The following is a 21616-nucleotide window of genomic DNA, read 5'->3' as shown; positions in this document are numbered from 1 at the left end:
ATAGTATGGTTTTTACACACGTTTTGTATTAGGTTAATTATTTATTTCTTAACTAAATTATGGTGTAAAAATTTAAAGGTTACAAATTGCTCAAAGTTTTTCTACTTTTTGTATATTTAGAATTTAAAAATTTAGGTTAATTTGTTAACACTATTAGAATTCCTTTGTGTTAGTGTGGCATTTTGAAAAATAAAATAAAATAAACTTTATATTTACGTAACAAAAAAATAACATTGTAACGAAACTGTAATTAGTAAAGAATTTTAATGGTGTTAACATTTCTTAAAAAATTCACATAATCATTTTGATTAGAATAAAGTATTTAGACTAACTAATGGTAGTATAAAATTTAAGGTATCAAATTATATCAAATTTAAAATATATAAATTAAATTTCTAATTTAAGTGAAATATAAGAATCAAATTGAAATTTAATCATTCCTATAATCTAAAAATTGGAATTGAAATTTACGTATAAAGTTCTCCTGAAAAAAAGAACGAAAAAGAAATGGACAGGTGTCCACTGTGAATGTAGTTGTATAGATAGACATATGTATATGTAGGTATATATGATATGATGATCTATGAACAAAAGCGAGGGTCGGTGTTGGTGATCTATGAACAAAATATATACACTATAAATAACTCTGTTTTATGCATTGTTGCAGGCTAACAGAAAGATGAACAAAGGCAAAAGAATGTCAATATAAAGCTTTGGAAAAGGAAATAAAAAAAAATCAAGTTATAACTTACAGTGTTCCAGATGTAGTATTGTTTGGAATGTTCTGCAAAAACACGGACCGAGTTGCCGGATCGGTCGAAAATTGACCGAGTATAGCTATGGTGGTCGTGTTACTGCCCAACTTCTCAATCTCTCTAGAGATCATACATGTATGGTTAGCCTCCACAACCACCGTGATATCTCCACCTAAGATTGGTGAAAGTGCTTCTGCTATTTGCCTGGTGAGTCGTTCTTGCACTGGAAGCTTGAATCCAAAAAAATGCACGATCAATTGCAAAAGGGATGTTTCAACAGGATTGAATTCGCCTGCAGGGCGGATGTATCTGATATGGACGATACCATGAAAAGGAAGTAGATGATGCTCGCATTGGGACCAGAATGGTAGGTTCAACTCAATGATCTAAGTATAGAAGCTACTGCAACAAGCATACCAGGGTTCGGTCTTACATGCTCATGGGATATTTTAGCAACAGAAGACGAATAGGAAGCGCACCAACGTTGTTTTGTGGAGTCTCGAGTTGGAATTTTCTCCACAGTTACACCTCTGAAACTCAAAGGACCCAGAAAATCACTCCAAACATCAGTTTTTCCATTTTCGAAAACTCCCGAACCCGAAGAAACCAACATCTTTATCCATCCTTGATGCTTTGAGTCAAGAACGACAGAAAACATATTTATTTTGCATATTTTAAGTACTCAAATTAACTTGTTCTTGAATTAATTCATGCTAATTGGTAAATTTTATGTTTAAATCTTGTCAAGAATGAAATTCGAATACTTTAATTCAAAAAACAAGCAAAAGGGGATTCAATTGGAACATGAATAATAGAAGAGGGGCCAAATAAAAAATTTAGAGATATTAAAGGGCTGATCAGATTTTTTTGACCTTGTAAAAGTCAACTTTAAGAAAAATATTTTTCTTGTAATTAGTGGGTAGGTGAGATTAACCTAATTTTAGCATATGGTTTATGTATAAAAAGGTGGCATGATGGACTTGAAAAAATACACCTTAATTAGCTGGAATTGAATTGAATTTGTTTTTTATTCTTTCCATTTCCTGCGCCAGTAAGCATACCACTTTCATTTCATTTTTTTTCTTCTTATCAAATTTGTTTAATTATTTCCCAAGTCTCTTCCTCTTTCCATCTTTCTCCATTACCATTAAATCCACTTCCATAACCAACAAAGCATGATAAATTTCATGCTTCACTAAATTCAAATTAGCTTTAAGTCTGTATTCTTTCCGGTCAAGAATTGTGAGAAATTGTATCTGCACTAAAACTCCTTCAAGTCGATATTCACCACCTCTCTAGAATATTGGGATTAACAAATTCATCCCTTAAAGTTAACTCGATTTCAATTCAAAAAGCGCGTTGGGTTGGAGTCGTTTTGGCATACAGTTGGAAAGTCGAGTCGGTCGTGTTGTATTCTGATTTCCGTGAACAAGTTAAGGATATTGTGATCGAATTTAAACGTCCCGCGTGGTTGAGGCCTTTAATCCAAGTTGGGTTCTTCATAATGCAAGGTTGCCAGGGTCTTGAATTGTGAACGCGTATATAGCGGTTAGACAATCGATAAGTGTTGGTTAGTAGGGCGTACCGGGATTAACTACGAGAGGAAGAATTGGCGATTAGGACGTTCTTAACTGCTATAACCAGCTTATTGTTTAGAGGATAAAACTAATTTTTGAGGATCAATTCAAAAATCGAAATCCACCGAGTGTAGGGCTAAGGCTTTATAACTCTATTTACAAAATTCGAATTTATTTCCCAATTTAATTTTATTTTCGATTTATTTAATTGTTTATTTATGTTATTTCATTTATTTAATCTCTAGTCATTTCGAAACTCCCCTAATTGGAGTCGTTAGCATGTCTATTGCCACGATTATCGGCACAAAAAAAATATGTTCACAAGAAAAACACGAAAGTTGATCATAATCACCAATCTCTGTGGAATCGATCCTACTACTCTTTACTACTGTTTAGAGTTGTTTTATTGTAGGATTTATTTTTATTTGGTGGTTTCGATGCCCATCAAATTTTGGCACCGTTGCCGGGGATTGAAAATATTTTTCTAACTTTTGTTCATTTTCCTTATGACCAGATCAGAACCGGGGTCTCTAGAATTTGAACCAAAAATAGAGAAGTTGGCTTGAAAACTACAAAGAGAAGCCATTTGACGTGATAAACGACCACATCCCGAGTTCAAAATTGTATATTACACCGAGGACATTTTCTCATTTGACGAACCATACGAGATGGCAGAGCAAACTATACACCAACTCATAGTAGCCCCAGATGAACAACAATCCTTATGTATAACTTATCCAGCAGGAGGAATGATGATCGTGTTGAAATCCCACTTGATTCATCTATTGCCCACCTTCCGCAGATTACAAAATGAAAATTTGCATACCTATCTCAAGGAATTTCACATGGTTTGCACAAGCATGAAACCTCAGTGAGTAACCGAAGATCAAATTAAACTTCGTGTTTCTCCTTTCTCATTAGCCGACTCTGCTAGAGAATGACTATTTTATTTACCTTCCGGATCTGTCAAAACATGGTTTGACGCGTCTTGCTTATTTCTTAACAGATTCTTTTGAGCAGCCGAATTAAGGAGGGACATTGTAGGAATTCGACAAAAGATGAGTGAATCGCTCTACGAATACTGGGAATGGTACAAAAAGTTATGTGCAAGTTGCCCACAACATGGCCTGACTGAATAGTTACTCTTACAGTATTTCTATGAGGGGGTTACTCCCAATGGAAATGAAAAAGAAAATGATAAATAATGCTAGTGGAGGGGCACTTGTTAATATGACACCTCAGAGAGCAAGGGAGTTAATTTCGACTATGGCTGTAAACTCTCAGCAATTCTGACCGGCTACAAAACCCACGAGACAGGTTCATGGGTTAAGTTCTCTATCTTTAAAAGATAAATTTGATAAGCTTACTAATGTTGTTCAAAATTTGCTTACAGAAAAAATAAGCCTAGTTCGGTTGTACGAAATTTGTGTTATAGCAGATCACTCGACGAACTCATGTCCTATCTTGCACAATGATTCGACAGAACAAGCGAATGTTGTCAGAAACTTTCTAAGGCCACGCCAAAGGCGATATGCTATTCAAACAACTATAATGTGTGGTGGAAAAATCATCTAAACTTGATTATGGGTCAAATTCTCGATTTAATCAGCCATATCAACAAAGGTTACTTTCTAATCAACAGTTACTACCTCCAAAATCATCTCTGGAAGACATAATGGAAATGCTAGCCAACAGTACCTAAAAATTCCAACAGAAGATGAAATCACATCTTCAAGAGTTGGATAAACAAATGAGTAAGCTTGCGCTTGCAGTCAGTCGACTCGAGTCACAAGGAAAATTGTCATATCAAACTAAAACTAATCCTCGACATAATGTAAGTGTTAAGACATTGATAAGTGGAACCATTTTGGAGTCAGTTTCTGACACAAATCGTACCCATAACCCAAAACAGAAAAAATAAAAACCCGTTCCAGTGTCAACTACAGATTTGACTCCTCAAAGGTCGTTTGTAATACCGTCTCCATTTCTTGAAAGACTCGTCCAATGCAAAAAGGAGTGAGAAGAAAAGAAGATCCTTGACACATTTCGAGAGGTAGAAATAAAGATCCATCTTCTTGATGCGATTAAGCATGTTCCATGATAAGCAAAGTTCTTAAAAGAATTATGCACGAGTTAGAAGAAGCTCTTAGGCAATGAAAATGTAAGTGTAGGAGAAAATGTCTCCATTATTTTACAAAAGAAAATACCACTTAAATGTAAGGACCATTGTATGTTTTCTATATCTTGCAAGATTGGTAGTGTTGGGATTAAAAAAATTATGTGCTACTTAGGTGCATCTATTAATGTTATGCCTTTGTCTATTTATAAACTACTGAATGCTAGTCCTTTTAAGGAAACATGTGTAATCATTCAGGTTGCAGATAGGTCAGTAATGCATCCAGAAGGAGTGTTGGAGGATGTTCTTGCCAAGGTAAACAAACTTATTTTTCCTGCAGATATATACATTATCGACATAGAGTGTAACACCCCTAACCCCAAACCGTCACTGAAACAGGGTTATGGAGCATTACCAGACATATCGGATAACTTATAACTAATTAAAAAATAAATAACATACATAGCGTACTTTAATCAATACATCACCTAGACACAAGCCACATTATCAAAAGAAAGGTACATCACTAAAATTTCTCTGAGGTCGGGATTGCTCTGGATACTGGACCGGACACTGGCTTTCTACTAACCTGCGCACGGAAATAACCGTACACTGAGTATGGGAATATTCAATGGTATTGTCATAATTCAAATTTCTAACATTAATCGATAAATTATATACATTTAATTTATGTTTATAATTATTCATTAATTATCTCATACTTTAAATCAACTTGATAATTAATAACAATAAGCAATATTTTAAATCTTGTATTTAATTGTATTCATACACTATTTTGACTATCTCAATTCCATTGAAATTTTCACATCTCATTCCAATAGTTCATTTCAATTCATATACAATTCATTCAATTATTCACTATATTCAATATCAATTCTATTGCAATTTGTACTCACTAATATCATATAACAAAAATTTACTCTTAATCAAATCATGAACTTTGGGTTCATATATTCAAATCTCATATCTCGATTTCCAATTCACATATTAAATCACAATTTCACTTTCTCATTTCTTTCCATAGCTCAATCAACCACACTTATTCAAATTTTCTCATTTTAATTATTTACCCTTATTAACAAAACTCGGACCTTGATGGATACACGGATCTAACCAAACACAATAGAATATCCAACCTAACACACCCGGAATAATATAAATCATCTTTAACGCACCAATATATCATATCCTCCCAAACACACCAATAAGGCATTAGATGCCTCTTCGGATAAACCGAAGCATATAATAACAGAATCATCTTCTTGGCCGAACTACAAATCTCCTCATCACATCACAAATCCTATGGCATGCCATTTGTATCCAATCTAGTCCGATAAGTTAATAGTGTATTATTTTACTTTTCCAATATCGAATTCATTTCCACAACAATTTCAACTATTCAATCAATTCAAAACATCTATTATTTCAATTCACAAACAATTCAATATCATTTAATTCAATATTGATATTCACCTTATTTTTATTTATTAAACATATTATTCAAAATTCAACAATTACTATTAATAAATTCAATACGAATACGTATTTATCATTCAATTCAATCATGATATTTACCTCAATTTGCTTATCATGTATATTAATTTAAATTTTAACAATTAATAATTAAATTCGAATTATGATAATACTAACCGAAATTTTCTCGAATCACTCACTGTTCACCTTCTCCTTTCCTTTCTTGGACAATGACTCTTGCATGACATTAGCTACGTAATTAAACAATTAAAAAGCATTAATACACAATTTCATTAAAATATTTCCATTTATACCTAAATTCTAATTTAATCCCTTATCAATACTAATTTTATTTTCCCAATCTAACTCCATATTCTCTCTTAATTCTTACTATAAACTCATTTTAACTCTTCATTTTCACCATAAATCCCTAATTTCAAAATTCTCTCAATTTAGTCCCTATTAATTCAAAGCCTATAATTTATTTTACAAATCAACATTTTACTAACTTCTAACTTGAAATTCAATCAATTTAATCCCTAATTCTTCAATTTATTCAACATAAACAACATCTAAAAATTTACAAACTTTTGAAATTTCAACTTAAATCAAGTAGTATTTTGTTCTAGGATTCCAAAAACATCAAAATTACAAAAAAAAAACTAAATTAACTTACCAATTGAGCTTGGAACTTCAAAACCCCTATTCTCTTTTTTTTTCTTTTCTTTCTCCTTTCTCCTTCTCTATTTCGTTTTTCAATTCTGTTTCTTTGTCTTTTATTTCTTGTTTTATTATTATAATAATATAATATTATAATAATATAATATAACAATATACTTATTATTTAAGTAAACATAATATATAATATATATTTTAAATTAAAAATATCTTAGATATTTCTTTTCTTATGCCACCTCAATTTAGGCTGATGGCATAATTTCCTATTTGGTCCTTTTAACTTTTCTTTAATCTATAATTAAACTTTTATCTCTCTGGTGATTTAATCTTTTTTTATAATTAACCTCAAGTTAGACAAATTCACTTAATTAAAACCTAATTAACTACACAACTAACTTCGTAAATATTTATCATAAATATTTACGAGTCCAATTTACCGAAATGGAGTCTCGAGAATATTTTTTTTCAATTTTATCCTTTTTAATCAATTAACCATCGAAACGTTAAAATTTCTTAACGAAACTTTAATACTACCCTAATGACACTTTGTAAATATTTATAAAAATATTTATGGCTCAATTTATAATATCGAGGTTTCGATACCTCGTTTTCAACCAATTTACCTAATAGTTTCTTTTAAATCACAAAATTCACTAATTCAAAAATATTTCTAAAATCACGCTTAACTTATATTTATTAATTAATAATTTTTTCTAACTTTTTCATCGAATTTAGTGATCTCAGATCATTATTCTGACACTACTGAAAATTGGGCTGTTACATAGAGGATAACTCCGCCAATTTTTTCGATATTCTACTCGAGAGACCATTTCTAAGCACCACGCGAATGAAAATTGATGTTTGGAGTGGAACTCACCATAGAATTTGACAGTGACGTGGTTAGGTTTAATGTTTATGAGGATATGAGACATCTCAGTGCAATAACAAATGTCTCTAATGTCAATGGAATGAAACCATTGAAAAACTTACATTTTGAAAAGGATAAGTTACAATTTGTGCCTTGCAGGAGTGTAGATCATGATGTTAAGCAAGAGGAATTTTCGATGATAAAAAAATCAATACGTGAAGTTGTCATTCGCATGAAGGCCTTAAAATTAGAGCTCCAACCGTTTCTAGAACATATAAGGATTCCGATAGAGGAAAAGGCAAACTTGAACAGAGAAGCTCAAAGACACCTCAATCCACCGATGATGGGGGAATTCGGGAAGTGCTTTAAGGACAATGGGCAAAGGTTGAAATGTTTTTACAAGAACATCTAAGTGCATGAGATGGAAAAATTAATTCTTAATGAGCCAAACAGATAACATTTAAGGTCGTCGAGCTAACAATGTTAAATAAAAGCGCATTTTGGGAGGCAACCCAAATTTATTTTAATTTATTTAATTTTAAATTTCAGTAAAATTTAGGTTGAAAATAAAATGAATAATAACAATATTATTATTTAATCCATTTAATGTGTTGTTTTTCAAGAATCTGGTGGAGGCCGTCGATTTTTTCAGAAATCAAATATTGATCGTGGCATGGGCACGCCTTGCTCAGTACTGCCATTTATTTTCTTCACAACCCAACACCCCAAACCCAAATAAAAAAACACATGCACACCTAACCCAATCCATTTTTCTTCAAATAAACCCAAGTCCCCACAATTCTCGCCATCTTGCAAAGTAGCCACTCCCAACGCCGACAACCACTATACACAGGGAGTATACTTGAACTTTTTCTCTACTATATTTTAATTCGTATACAACGTGCTTGAGAATAATCATAGATTAAGTAGGGGTGTTGGATTAGTCAGTGTGCATGATTGATTTTCTTTTCGCTGCATGTTTGTTTCTTTTTCACATGTGTTAATTCTTATGCTAGATTATTCGTTAATTTGTTTGACATTGAACCTCTAATTCCATTGCTTAGTCAACTTAGATAGTTGAGTGATTCTTGAATTAAAGTGTTCATTATCTAGTTTAATTGACATGTGTGTTATAAAGTTGATATATATAATTAGATTGTTTCATGAAAATTGATTGTTTATAATTGCTTGGTAAGAATATTGTATTTTCTTGTAAATAAATAAAGAAAGAAAAAAATGAGTAATAATAATAAATAAAAATACTACTCCGTTGATGGCTCAAGTTATGAGTGAAGATTTCGTAAAAATGATCGAATTTAGTAACTGGGATGAGGTGCTTTAGTTATCATCTCATCTCACATAAAAAGGTTTGAGTGACGAACCGAAAACTTACAAACATTCCGCTAACCGAGTTGCCATGAGTAGGGAAAAATAGTCCGTTTAGAGATATATCAAATTGAGTAACCGGAGTAGAGTGCTTGGGTTGTTATCCTTGTTCGCGTAAAAAGGTTTGACTATGTTCCAAATTTAATACATAATTAATTAAGAATAATACCTTGCAAATTTTGGTTCAAACTCAATTTAGTGAAATGATTTAATTTATATGTTTGAATTTTATGGACACTTGTTGATCAAACTAAGTATTTGAGCACTGATTCATTTTTCGCCTAAATTGTTTGCATTGATCATGGTTGTGGAAAAGAGACTTGATTTTTGATAAGTTACTGAATAATTTCTAATGGAGGAATGTACAGTATGCTTGAGAACAAGCATAGGCTAAGTAGGGGGATTTGATAGCATTTTTATTTTGCATATTTTACGTGCTCAAATCAATTTGTTCTTGAATTAATTCTTGCTAATTGGTGAATTCTATGTTTAAATCTTGTTAGGAATGAAATTCGGATACTTTAAAGCAAAAAAACAAGCAGAAAAGGATTCAATTGGAGCATGAACAATAGAAGAAGGGCCAAACCAGAAATTTGGAGATATTAAAGTGCTGATCAATTTTTTTTTGACCTTGTAAAAGCTAAATTTAGAAAATAAAATCTGATATTTTTCATGTAATTAATGGGTAGGTGGGATTAGCCTAATTTTTGCATATGGTTTATATATAAATATGTGGCATAATAGACTTGAAAAAATACATCTTAATTAGCTGGAATTGAATTGAAATTGTTTTTTATTCTTTCAATTTCCTGCGTCAGTAGGCATACTACCACTTTCATTTCATTTCATTTCATTTTTCTTAGCAAATTTGTTTCATTATTTCCCAAGTCTATTCCCCTTTCCATCTTTCTCCATTACCATTAAATTCACACTAAAAATTAGTTTTAGGTCGGTATTCTTTCCGGTCAAGAATCGTGAGAAATTGTATCCGCACTAAAAATCCTTTAAATCGGTATTCATCATCTCTTTGGAATATCGAGATTGACAAATTAATCCCTTAAAGTTAACTCGATTTTAATTCAAAAAGTGCGTTGGGTTGGAGTTGTTTTGGCGTACAGTTGGGAAGTCGAATCGGCCGTGTTGTATCCGGATTTCTGTGAACAAGTTAAAGGAGATTGTGATTGGATTTAAACTTCTGCGCGGTTGAGGTCGTTAATCCGAGTTGGGTTCTTCATAACGCAAGGCTGCCGGCGTCTTGAATTGCAAACACGTATATCGCGGTTAGATAATCGGTAAGGGTTGGTTTGCAGGGCATACCGGGATCAACTACGAGAGGAAGAATTGGCGATTATGACGTTCTTAACCAGCTTATTGTTTGGATGAGAAAACTAATTTTCGAGGATCGATTCAAAAACCGGAATCTACTGAGTCTAGGACTAAGGCTTTATAACTTTGTTTACAAAATCTGAATTTATTTCTCAATTTAATTTATTTTTTGATTTATTTAATTGTTTATTTATGTTATTTCATTTATTTAATTTCTAGTCATTTCGAAACTCCTATAATTTATTTATTTTTCAGCAGGTCGTTTGGAGTCATTGGCACGTCTATTGCCATGATTATCGGCACAAAAAATTTATGTTCACGAGAAAAATGCGAAAGTTGATCATAATCACCAATCCCTATGGAATCGAACTTACTACTCTTTACTACTGTTTAAAGTTATTTTATTGTATGAATTGTTTTTATTTGGTGGTTTTGATGCCCATCAAGAACTGGCTCCAGGTTTGGGAAGGGAATGTGCAAACACTGGACAATCACAGCAACCCCTGCAGGCTTGATTCCTCGGTGCAAAGTTGAACATACTTCATCTGCTAGACGTTGTGGGTCTTGCAGTCGTTTCACAAACACATCCGCTACTCTAGAGAGTTTGCTTAACCCCACTACATCACAGGATGGCACATATCCTACATGACACTTGACCTGAAACGGGAGCAAGCACTGACTCACAGTACGAAAACAGGTCAAGATCTCGAACGATCACAACCCTGCCTGCTCCTCCAGTGTGACCAACTTCATTAGGCAAACCCAGTTCAGGGAATAAAGCTATTTCAGCAATATCCTTTACTTTTTGTTTGTAACCTGAAACATGTAATAGAAAAGCCTTGATCAAAACTTAGCACAAAATATGAAATCACAATAACATAATAACACACATATATATTACAAAGAAAATACTAGCAAAAGAACCTTACTATGATCTTGTAAACTTAACACGAACTTCATACAAACATACATGAAGTTCCAAAAGCTTCTTACAATTTTTTTTTTGTAATATTGTATACTAATGTTTGAATTAGAAACCAAAAATTGCAAGATGAGTGAAAATATACTTAATCAATCAACCCCAACATACTTAAATCTTTCAAAAATATCTCTCTTCTATTTGTTTGTTTTGGCTTTTCTTTAGCTGGTTAAGTCCTGTAAAAAAAATTGTAATCTAATACATGGACACCATTTGCATGTTAGTTTTTGGATATTGTTTTAAACAACTCAATTAATTAATTAATTACAAAAATAACCCAAGTGAAAAATTATATACGAAAATGACTTGAAATCTACAATGTTGTTGGAATGTTGTTGGCCCCCAATGATGAGCTAATAATCGACCTTTTTAAAAAAAAAAATTGGGTGCTGTCATTGTGTCACTCTGCATTAGTATGTATTTTTCCTAATACCCATGAAAAATACAAATATTCACGATGGAGGAAAAATATATATATTGTGTTGGTATGTCAGGCGGCACCCATTAAAATTTTTAAAAATATTTTTTTAGATGTCGCTATCATGTCAAGCGGCATCGACTTTGGTCATTGTTTTAGAATATTTGGAGTCGACTACTAGGAGATTTGAATCGTAGAAGTCAACGAGAAGGAAATCTCTTCTTTGGTGTCGAAATCGGCATGAAAAGCCACCATAAATGGCGACATCAGTGGCTATTGAGTACGGCAAAAAAATAAAATAAAATAAAATAAAATAAAAAACAAAAAGGACATATGGTGGCACTTAAAAAGAATATTTTTTAAAAATTTTAATGGGTGCCGCCTGACTTACCGACGATACCAAAAAAAAATTGAAAACTTTTTAGTACTATTGACAAACCGACAACACCCATTAATTTTTTTTCACAGTAAATAATCATATTTTTCACGGGTGTTACAAAAAATACATACTGGCGACACCGAAAAAAATTCATTGGACTAAACTTGTATAATCAATTAGCCAATTAAAAGGAAACAACCTAGAAACCCCATGACCCAACTCATTACGACTATTAATGGCCATTACTCCCTTTTCCACTTCATCCATTCCTCCTTATTGTTCCTTCTATCTCTTCTCCCATATCCTTCTCTTGATGGGGTTTGCTTCCTCCTTTTCCAACATTCCATCATTTTTCAACATGAAGATTGAAGAGACCTCATTTATAAAAGCTTTATAGTAAGATCCTTGGCCTTCCGCTCATTTACAAGTGGGATATTAGTCCCTTCCAGTTTGGATGTTATTAGCAGTTATCATTTGTTAGTGATTAATTTTAGAGGTTTGCTATAGATGGCATTTTTCAATTTTCTAGAGGGTTTACCTTTGCTATGTTCCAAGCTTCTCATTGTTTGTTTCAAGTTAGTAAGTAAGGCAGAGCTAGGGGGTCCCTTAAAACGGAAATTTTCCTTTTAGGTCCTTTTATAATTTATAAAATATTAAAATAGTAACGATAAAATTATATTTTACTTTTAAAAAATGATAAAAATTTGATTTAATTTTTTTAAAACTTATAAAGATATAAATTATTAAAACGACGAAATTATATCTTTATTATCATAAAAATATATAATTTAATTTCGATTTTATTAAATTTTTTTTTTTACTTCGCTACTGTCAGTAAAAAATTTTCCACCTCAAATAAGAGTGATGCAACTAAGCTCTTTTGTATCAAGGTGGTTCTACTCGTTCAAATGGCTATCCACCAAGGTTATCGACATGAGCCCCTCTTTATTTTCGTGTTGATCATTTATTAAAGCCTATTTTAAGGGAGTTTGTCGTGATATCTTTGATTTAATTTTTAATTGTCTTTTTGAGCTTTTGTGGGACTCGTGTACATTTTGATTATGATTTTTAATTTCATTTATTTTATATAAATAATAAAATGATATTTAAAGGAATTTAAATATAATATATAATTATATAAAATCATATTTTTATCAACAAAATGATAATCTATAGTGATAAAATATATTAGATCCTTAAAGAAAGAAATGAGAAGATTTAGACCTGTTTGATAAAATGTTAAAAAATTCAATTAATTAAAAATTAATATTTTCGACAACTTAATATTTTAGTTATGTTCAGTAACCCGCCGTAATAAAAATTAATAGATAAATTCAATTATTTTTATTTTATTTAATTTCATTTAAAATTATATTATATTTTATTAAATAATATAATTATATTTAATATTTAATTTTAAATAACACATCAAACAATTTTTATAACTCAAATTCATCTGAAAGCAGAGGCAATTATTTAAATGTAAATTTGAAAATTATAACATATTATTTTTCCAACTATAAAAGCCAAAAACCCTGTTTCAGCTGAGCCGAGTCATCTCACATTCCTCCCTCGGTCTCGCGCCTCTTCAAGATCCACAAAAACCCTAGAAAGCGCCAAACAACCCATTGGAAAAGGGAGGTCAGTGAAAGGCCATCAACAACCAAAAAACGAAGTTCATATAAATATAAATACTTTGCGATTCAAATCTAAAAGCTCAGGTAAATCCTCATTTCTCAACTATTCTTCACTTCATTTCTGTTTCTCCATTTCGCTTCTTCTTTTTTATTTCATTATTATTGTTGCTTTAACCTCTTATATCAACCATTAACGTTCAGATTTAGTGGAAAAAAGATGCTGAACTTTTCTCAATAAATAGATACGATTGGTTTTAACTCTGAACAAGAATTTCATTCTGTGGATCTATGAGGTCTGTTTGTTTTCTCTGAAAGAAATTTCCGGGACTTTTTACAGTATATTCGATAGCTCAATACTTTATTTGTTCGGTGGACGTTTAACTTGGGATGTTTCGTGACTATTTGCGGACTAAAACATATTGTTCCTTTAGGCTTAAATCTTAGTTTGGGTTTTTCGTTTGATTTATGTTAGTGATTTGAATTTGTATTTCGTTGCTTTGTAGGCACCAAATTGGCAATGGCATCTACTGAACAACAAGTCCCATCTGGAATTACAGCTCCTACTGCTGATGTTGTATGTTGGGTTCCTCTTATTTTATGTTTTAGTAATAAGAATACATATGAAGTTAGGTTTTAATCTATGTTGTTGGTGATTTTAGGTGGGTAATGCCTTCGTTCATCAATACTACCTTATATTACACCAATCCCCTGCACTGGTTCACCGATTTTACCATGATAACAGCAAACTCGGTCGCCCTGAAGAAAATGGCGGCATGAGTATCACAACAACCATGCAAGTAAGTTCTCTATGCCTGTCCCTTTCACACACGTGTTTGGCTTGGGTCAGACATTTTAAATGAGGGCATATGTTGTACGTGTACCATCATGTTCATGCTTATTTTCTTTCTTTAATACAATGTTTTTATTGGAAACAATGTTTTCTACCCTTTTGAAAGTATGTGCCTTAGTAGATCCACGTTTACTTTGCTTCTGGTGTGAAAATCTACTCTCTTCATGGTTCACTTGTGCAAAAATGAAAGGACCGGTTATGATTATAGTGAAGATCCTGATGCCTAAACTATATTTCTACAAGTGAAGATTATGTAAAGAGCTTTAAAAAATAAAAAATAAAAGTTATGATTGATAATTTTTCTTATTTCCCATCCATGAGATGGTTTGATATTCATATAAGAACCGGTTATGATACCAATTTTCTTCTACTTTTATACGTTTGATTGTATTGGAACTTAACTTCTGTGAAGTTGAATTCTCTTATGTAATATCTTAATGTTAACAACTTATAGTTTGAGTTGGTAGAGTTGAAACCATGGTGCTTCATTTTGTGGACCAGGCCATCAATGAGAAGATACTCTCACTTGGTTATGGAGAATTTCTGGCTGAGATAACAACTGTAGATGCACAAGACTCACACAATGGTGGAGTAATTGTTCTTGTGACTGGGCATTTAACTGGAAAGGACAAAGTAAAGCGGAAATTCACTCAGAGTTTCTTTTTGGCACCTCAAGACAAGGGCTATTTTGTTTTAAATGATGTATTTAGATACATTGATGAAGCCAAACATCAAAGTGGAAGCCAGGAACTAGTTAGTAATATTGAAGCTTCTCTTATTACCGAGAAGGGTAATTGAAAACCCAGGCCTCCTTATGAAATACAGAGTTGTAACGATTTCTTCAATTGATATAGATATTTGTCTGCAGATCCTTCTCCTGCTCCTGAGGATCACATTGTTGAGCAACTGGCTGCAATGCCTGAAGAAGCTAATGGGCCAGAAGTTTATAACCCTTCTGAAAATGGAGATGCTTCTATTGAAGAAGAGGAAGTACCGGTGGCTGAGGTTGTAGATGAAATTCCTGATGATTCGCAAATGTTTGATGACTCCAACTCCAAAATTGAGGAAGTGCCAAAGAAATCATATGCGTCTATTGTACGTAGCACTCTGCTGCATGCTAGGCTTCTAATCTTTCTCAAAATGACCTCTTTAGTGTTTATATTCCCAACTTTAAGGTGATGATTTAGCCTCTTTTGTTATTGTTATAGGTGAAGTTTATGAAGGAGAACGCAGTTCCTTTATCCACCCCTACGCATTCCCTTGTGAAGTCTACAGTTAAGAGCCATGACCAACCAGGAACTGTGGCACCACCTATTTCTCCAGCCCCAGTGTCTGATGCACAGATATCCAACAACAGTATTCCAGAAAATGGGATCAATCAAGATGTGGAAGGTATCAGTTTTTCATCTTTCCTGCACAACTTTCAAAAGAACTCAGGCGGATTATTTGTAATCTGCTTTATTATGGTCATCTATTTATTTTTGCTTTGTATATGATTACTTATGTTGTCTGATTGTGTGGCAGCTGAGGGCCCCTCCATCTATGTCAAAGGTCTGCCCCTGAATGCCACACCTAGCATGCTGGAGAATGAGTTTAAGAAGTTTGGACCTATTAAGAACGGTGGTATTCAAGTTCGAAGTCAGAAGGTAGACATCTACCTCATTTTTCAGTGCATTAAATGTTCAGTGTCAGTTTGTCCAGTTAATATTTTCTTTGTATTTCTCAATAGGGATTCTGTTTTGGTTTTGTGGAGTTTGAACTTGCAAGTTCTGCTCAAAGTGCCATAGAGGTATTTATCTTTTTTGTACTTTGCTTTTTCTTTTTATTATTTTCCTTCATATTGCATTTGGTTCATATGTAGATCTCGTATCATGGCATTGGTTGCAACAGGTTATGTGAATTGTGTTGAATCTTTATTCTTTATTTTTTTGATCTGTTTATCCTCCTGTAGTTGATATGAAATGTAACTTAATTCATGATTTATATTTGATTTTTGATGTGCATCATGGATGCAATCTTACAAGTTTATATTAATGTCCCAAATGTTTTTCAGCTGCATTTATTAATCTTTTCTGCAAAAATTACATGATTTTACCTTATTTCCTTTTTTCTTTGACGTTTTTCTCAGGCTTCACCTATAAATATTGGTGGGCGCAATGCAATTGTTGAAGAAAAGCGGTCTACCTCTCGAGGCAAGTTGCTTTTATTTTTAAAATTTCCCAAAATTTAGTGAATAATATTGCATGATTTGGCAAAAGAAGATTGATTGGGGTATGAGATTCTCTCACTTATCATACATGACACTTTATGGTTATTAGAGAATTCGCTAAAAATGAGCTTTGGTCATCTCCAATTAGGTGTTTCTTTTAGGTTAACATTCAAGAAGTGTTTCCATCCTACAGCATTTGAAATATTTGATTGGTGTAGGACTAATGGTTTCAATTCTTGGTTGGATACAAATCGTATTTAATTGAAGAGCAAGTTTTTTGATCAGTGCAGACTATAGAATTTAGTCAAAGATATTCTTTTGCATGTTACAAGGCTGTCTTCATTTACAGGGAACAAAGGATGGCCTTCTGGTTCAGGGGCTGGATACAGAAATGATGGAGCAAGAGGGAGGGGAAACTATGGTGGTGGTGGTGGCAGGGGCTACAGCCGGGGTGAGTTTGGAAACAGGAGCAACAACCGAGGAGGGTATTCCAACCGCAGAGGTGATGGATATCAAAGGGGTGACATGGGGAGTAATGGTGGCAGCCGCATGAACCGCACTGGTGGACTTGCTGTTAATGCAGCAGCGAAGAACATGGCACCAAGGGTACCTGCCCCTGCTTGAAGACATTAATTTGGAAATTGGTTGGGAGTGATCAAAGATAAGTTTTTTGGTGTGTAGTGTAGTGATTTATTGACATTGTTGCATATCATTTAGAAGAAAGCGTTGAAAGCTTAGCAGAGGAAATTTGGCTGTGAGATTAATTTAGGGTTTTCGCTTCCTCATTAAGCCCATTTTGTCTTTTGACAATGTAATACTGCAAGGTTTTGGGTGGTCGTGGATTGTAGATCCAATTCTTGTTTGTTCACCATACAATTTTAGTGTTTTTAGGCTTCTGGATAGGGAGCATTCTATTTTGGGAAAATGTACCTTTATCAAGGTTTTTTGCCTTTTGTTGTAGTCTCAACTTACATAGTTTGGATTTGGTTTAGTGCGGGACATGATGTGATCTTGTCTTGGATATGAATGTTAAAAATAAGTGAGGTAATACAAGCCCCAAGTCTAAGGTTGGGGTTGGGTTAATTGCCAAGGCAAGTTATAATTCATTCTAGAATGATTTGTTTTTTTTTTTTTTTCCTTTTCAATAATACAACCGATATTTTTATATTGAAACTTAATTATGAAAGTGTTTTAATTTTATTTTAGTATTTTTACTTTTTAATAGTGAAACCTAGCTTCAACTATGTTTGTATCAAGCGGTGTTGAGTTCAAAGATGTTGGAAGCCCGTGCTTTGTTTTGGGATAAAAATTAAAGTGCTACACCTTGTTTGGTTAGATCAGACCGATTAACTCCGTTACTTTGTATACAAACATGAATTTTTAACCTATTTTTCTTGCTTCTGCGAACAATTACTCCAACACGAGTGACCAAACGTAATCTAGTTTCATGCATTGCAGTATGTGGGTGACGTTAAGTCTGAACTCTGAAGCTGGTGCTCGACTTTGGGTCCGTGGACCAAGTTGTTAGTCAGTGAATGGTGTGTGTTTTTTTTTTAAAATTTGATTTATATACATGTATATAAAAAATATTTATAAATATCAAATAATGAGATTGAATAAATCTCAAATATAAAATACTTAAAAATGTTGGTGGTGTATGTTTAAATTTCGTTATATATAAATTTTAATTTACAAAAAAATTACTCCATAAATTAAAAAGTGGGTCAAAAAATCCTTTAATTAAAAAAAATCAATTGAACCCTTAAAAAATATTACACTCTATTGAGTTCTTAATGATAAAAAAATATCAGCTAGACCATTCTGTTAATAGAAAATGTTAGTTGATCAGCTTGATTGTTAACAACGCTGACGTGACGGATGACAACCACCAAGAGATGAGCCGTGGAAGAATGTTGATGTGGCAAGGTCATAAAAAAGTTTGATTTTTTAAATAAAATAAATATTTTTTTAAAAAAATAAAAATTAATTAATTTATATCTGCAATATATCTAAACATATTTAGTTGTCTAGATTCATTTGAATCTAGATAATCTATTGTCTAGATTCATTCTAATGAGTTCAAAATTAAAAAAATTTAGAAATCATAAAAAAATATTAATAATTTTTTAAAATTTATAAAACATTATAAAAATTATAAAAAATTGAAATTGGAAAAAAATTCAAGTTTTTATATATTTTTAATTTTTATTAATAATTTATATATATATATTCGAATATGAAAATTAGAGGAGGAGGTGGAGCTAATTCTGACGGTGGTGAAGGGGCTGAGGATTGAGATGGCAGTGGTACTGCCGAGTGGGATTATGGCATAGTCACCACTTCGGAAATGGCGGAAGGGCAGGGCCAAGGTGATGACCAGGATGTGGGCCGCCATGAAAATGAAAATTAGTTGCAGGCAAAGAATGAAACAAGAATTGAGTTTCATTGCCATTGCTGCTAATTAACACTGCTGCAAAGAATTGGGTCCACTGCTGCATCGGATGTAGATTCGGTAATTTATGTACCAGTGTCATTATTAGTAATTATTTTAAATAAATTTTAATAGGTTGATAATTCTTTTTATAGAATAATAGGTTAATAATTTTTAATTTACTAATTTTAAAACATTATTTTTTTAAAAGTAAATACATATCTGAATATATAAAAAAATATTAATGAAAATAAATATAAATAAAAACTTGAATTTTTTTTCCAATTTTCAATTTTTTATAATTTTTTATATTTTTTAAATAATTATTAATATTTTTGATAATTTCTGAATTTTTAAGTTTTGAACTCATTTAGAATAAACCTAGACAAATGGTTGTCTAGATTCATTTGAAAATATTACGTCTATATTCATTCTACATGTATTTTTTATTAATTATTTTTAAAAAATATTTTTTTTGATAATGCGGCATGCCATGTCAACATTCTTCCACGTGGCATGCCACATGTCAATCTCTTGGTGATTGCCATCAACCACATCAATGCTTTTAATGGTCAAACTGGTTAACTAACGGTTTCTATTAACCGAATGGCCAAATTGATTGTTTTCTTTGTCATTAAAGACTCAATAAGATGCACCTTTTTTAAGGGCTCAATTGATTCTTTTTCATTTTTCACTAAGGGTTTTTTTTTTGTTTTTACCCTAAAGCCTAAATTAAACAATAAGATCATCCAATACTATGCAAGTAACAATCCATAATTCAATAAATTCAAAATAAATAATAATAATAATAATAAATTCAATTTTAAAATACAGTCAATCCTCTATATAAAAGCCTCCCGCTATAATAACATTTCGCCAAAACAACCAAGTTTCTAAAAGAATCGATTTTTATGTTTTATTTTAACTTTCTATAGCAGATTTTCACTTATAACAACAACATCCATAGTTATGAAGTAAGTTTTTATTAAATTAGTTATATATAACAGCATATTATCTAAATTTTTAAGTAAAATTATAGCTATTTTATACAAACAATTCTATTAATTATTATTTATTAAATGAAAATGATATTAATTAAAATATTATTTTAATAAAATGATTAAATTTCCCGTGAAGAAATCTATTAATCATGTTTCATTAAATGAAAATAATTTTTAATGAGTTGAATTAAAGATATCAATTCAATAAACAGTTAAGTTCACTAATTGAATATTCTACTATGAATTTGGAGCATCATAAACTTATAAATTGATTATTTGAATTTAGTAACTACTGATAAATTGATTAATTTAATTTGATAACTCATATTGATTGATTGAACTTGTTAGATTTATGAACTTTATAATCAATCACGTGAAAGAATGTAAAATAAAATATGCATAAAAGCAATAATAAACGCACATGCTATTTGTCTTTTAATTTTGTTTATTTCGTTCCCACTTTCTACTTTTTTTAACATAATTCTTACTTTCTTTCTTCAATGAAAATTCACGATATATATTCTATGGTAAGCTTACAATGATTTTCTCTTTATAACAACATGTCATAGAGGTTGTTATAGAAAGGGTTGACTGTATATTATATGATTTTTGTTACAAATAAATAATAAAAATTTAAATGTAAATCTAAAGTATATTTTAAGTTTTTTTTTTTGGCACGACCAAAATTTAAACCGAAATAAAACGTAAATTTTATTGATTTGGTTTACTATTAGAATAAAGTGTTCCAACCGATACGAATGATATCGAGCAGTATCGACTATCATGTCTTGGACATTATTAGTAATCCTAATGTGCTTGTTTGCTTTGCAGCTAATCACTTCATGAGACTAATCGTACAGAACCAAAATTTTGATAGACAAATATTGAAATGTTAATATGTAGTTTACCCTTAACTTGTTCTAAAGTATCTAATCGGTACTCGTATTTCATTGGTGTTGACGTTTCTTTTATGAAATTGGATTTAATATTTGATAACCTTACTAACCGGAAATAAGTTGAGAGAATATGCGAAAATTTGGGTGAAAAAAAATCTTTTTAATTTAATTAAAATGTATGATTAGCCTTTTTTTTAAAAAAAATTAATTTTCATTTTAGTTAAAAAAATGTCAGGTATTACCATGTAATTGGTTAATGATATTTTCAATAGAGGTTGGGGTAATTTAATTGGATTTGGCTTCCGCCTATTATTTTTTCATCTATTTATATTTAATACATATTTAATCACCATTCACAGAAGTGGTGGAGTTAAAGGGATGCTTAAAATAAATTTTTTTTATTTAAGTCTTTTATAATTTATAAAATTTTAAACTAGTAATAGTAAAATTATATTTTGTCCCCTAAAAATAATAAAAATTTGATTTAATCCTTTAAAAATTATAAAGATATAGACTATTAAAATGGTGAAATTACATTTTTATTATCGTATAAATATGCAATTTAATTCCGCCCCCCCCAAATTTTTTGGCTCCGCCACTGATTCACAAGTTGATT

At 31.6% G+C, this 21616-nt stretch overlaps 1 protein-coding gene, 1 long non-coding RNA gene and 1 pseudogene across 3 annotated transcripts; 2 read left to right on the top strand and 1 right to left on the bottom strand.

The window, feature by feature from the left end:
- Nucleotides 1-741: 741 nt before the first annotated feature.
- Nucleotides 742-12539, bottom strand: LOC107908525 (GTP cyclohydrolase 1-like; annotated as a pseudogene).
- Nucleotides 1770-4593, top strand: LOC121220239 (uncharacterized). Its single transcript, XR_005917400.1, has 3 exons — nt 1770-2462; nt 2847-3203; nt 3339-4593. It is a non-coding gene; the product is annotated as an uncharacterized lncRNA (long non-coding RNA).
- Nucleotides 12540-13472: 933 nt separating the features above from the next.
- On the top strand, nt 13473-17755 carry LOC121220238 (nuclear transport factor 2). Of its 2 annotated transcripts, XM_041099663.1 has the most exons (11): nt 13489-13697; nt 13815-13906; nt 14117-14187; nt 14273-14410; nt 14965-15253; nt 15332-15558; nt 15672-15855; nt 15988-16109; nt 16193-16252; nt 16592-16655; nt 17022-17755. In XM_041099663.1, exons 3-11 carry the CDS (start codon nt 14131-14133, stop codon nt 17294-17296), a joined length of 1416 nt encoding a protein of 471 aa, XP_040955597.1. In that variant the 5' UTR covers nt 13489-13697; nt 13815-13906; nt 14117-14130; the 3' UTR covers nt 17297-17755. The 2 variants fall into 2 exon arrangements, with proteins under 2 accessions (XP_040955596.1, XP_040955597.1); XM_041099662.1 differs by lacking the exon at nt 13815-13906 and having other exon boundaries at nt 13473-13697.
- The last annotated feature ends 3861 nt before the right edge of the window (nt 17756-21616 follow it).

Source organism: Gossypium hirsutum, chromosome D08 (genome assembly GCF_007990345.1).
Source record: "Gossypium hirsutum isolate 1008001.06 chromosome D08, Gossypium_hirsutum_v2.1, whole genome shotgun sequence".
Taxonomy (NCBI): domain Eukaryota; kingdom Viridiplantae; phylum Streptophyta; class Magnoliopsida; order Malvales; family Malvaceae; genus Gossypium; species Gossypium hirsutum.
This window is presented reverse-complemented; position numbering and strand designations above follow the sequence as displayed.

Bases quoted from the DNA above. Each gene is read 5' to 3' on its own strand.
- LOC121220238 (XM_041099662.1), top strand. From the start codon at position 14,131: ATGGCATCTACTGAACAACAAGTCCCATCTGGAATTACAGCTCCTACT. The intron at 14,188-14,272 runs GTATGTTGGGTT...TGGTGATTTTAG, and splicing joins CAGCTCCTACTGCTGATGTT to GTGGGTAATGCCTTCGTTCA. The intron at 15,559-15,671 runs GTACGTAGCACT...TTATTGTTATAG, and splicing joins AGAAATCATATGCGTCTATT to GTGAAGTTTATGAAGGAGAA.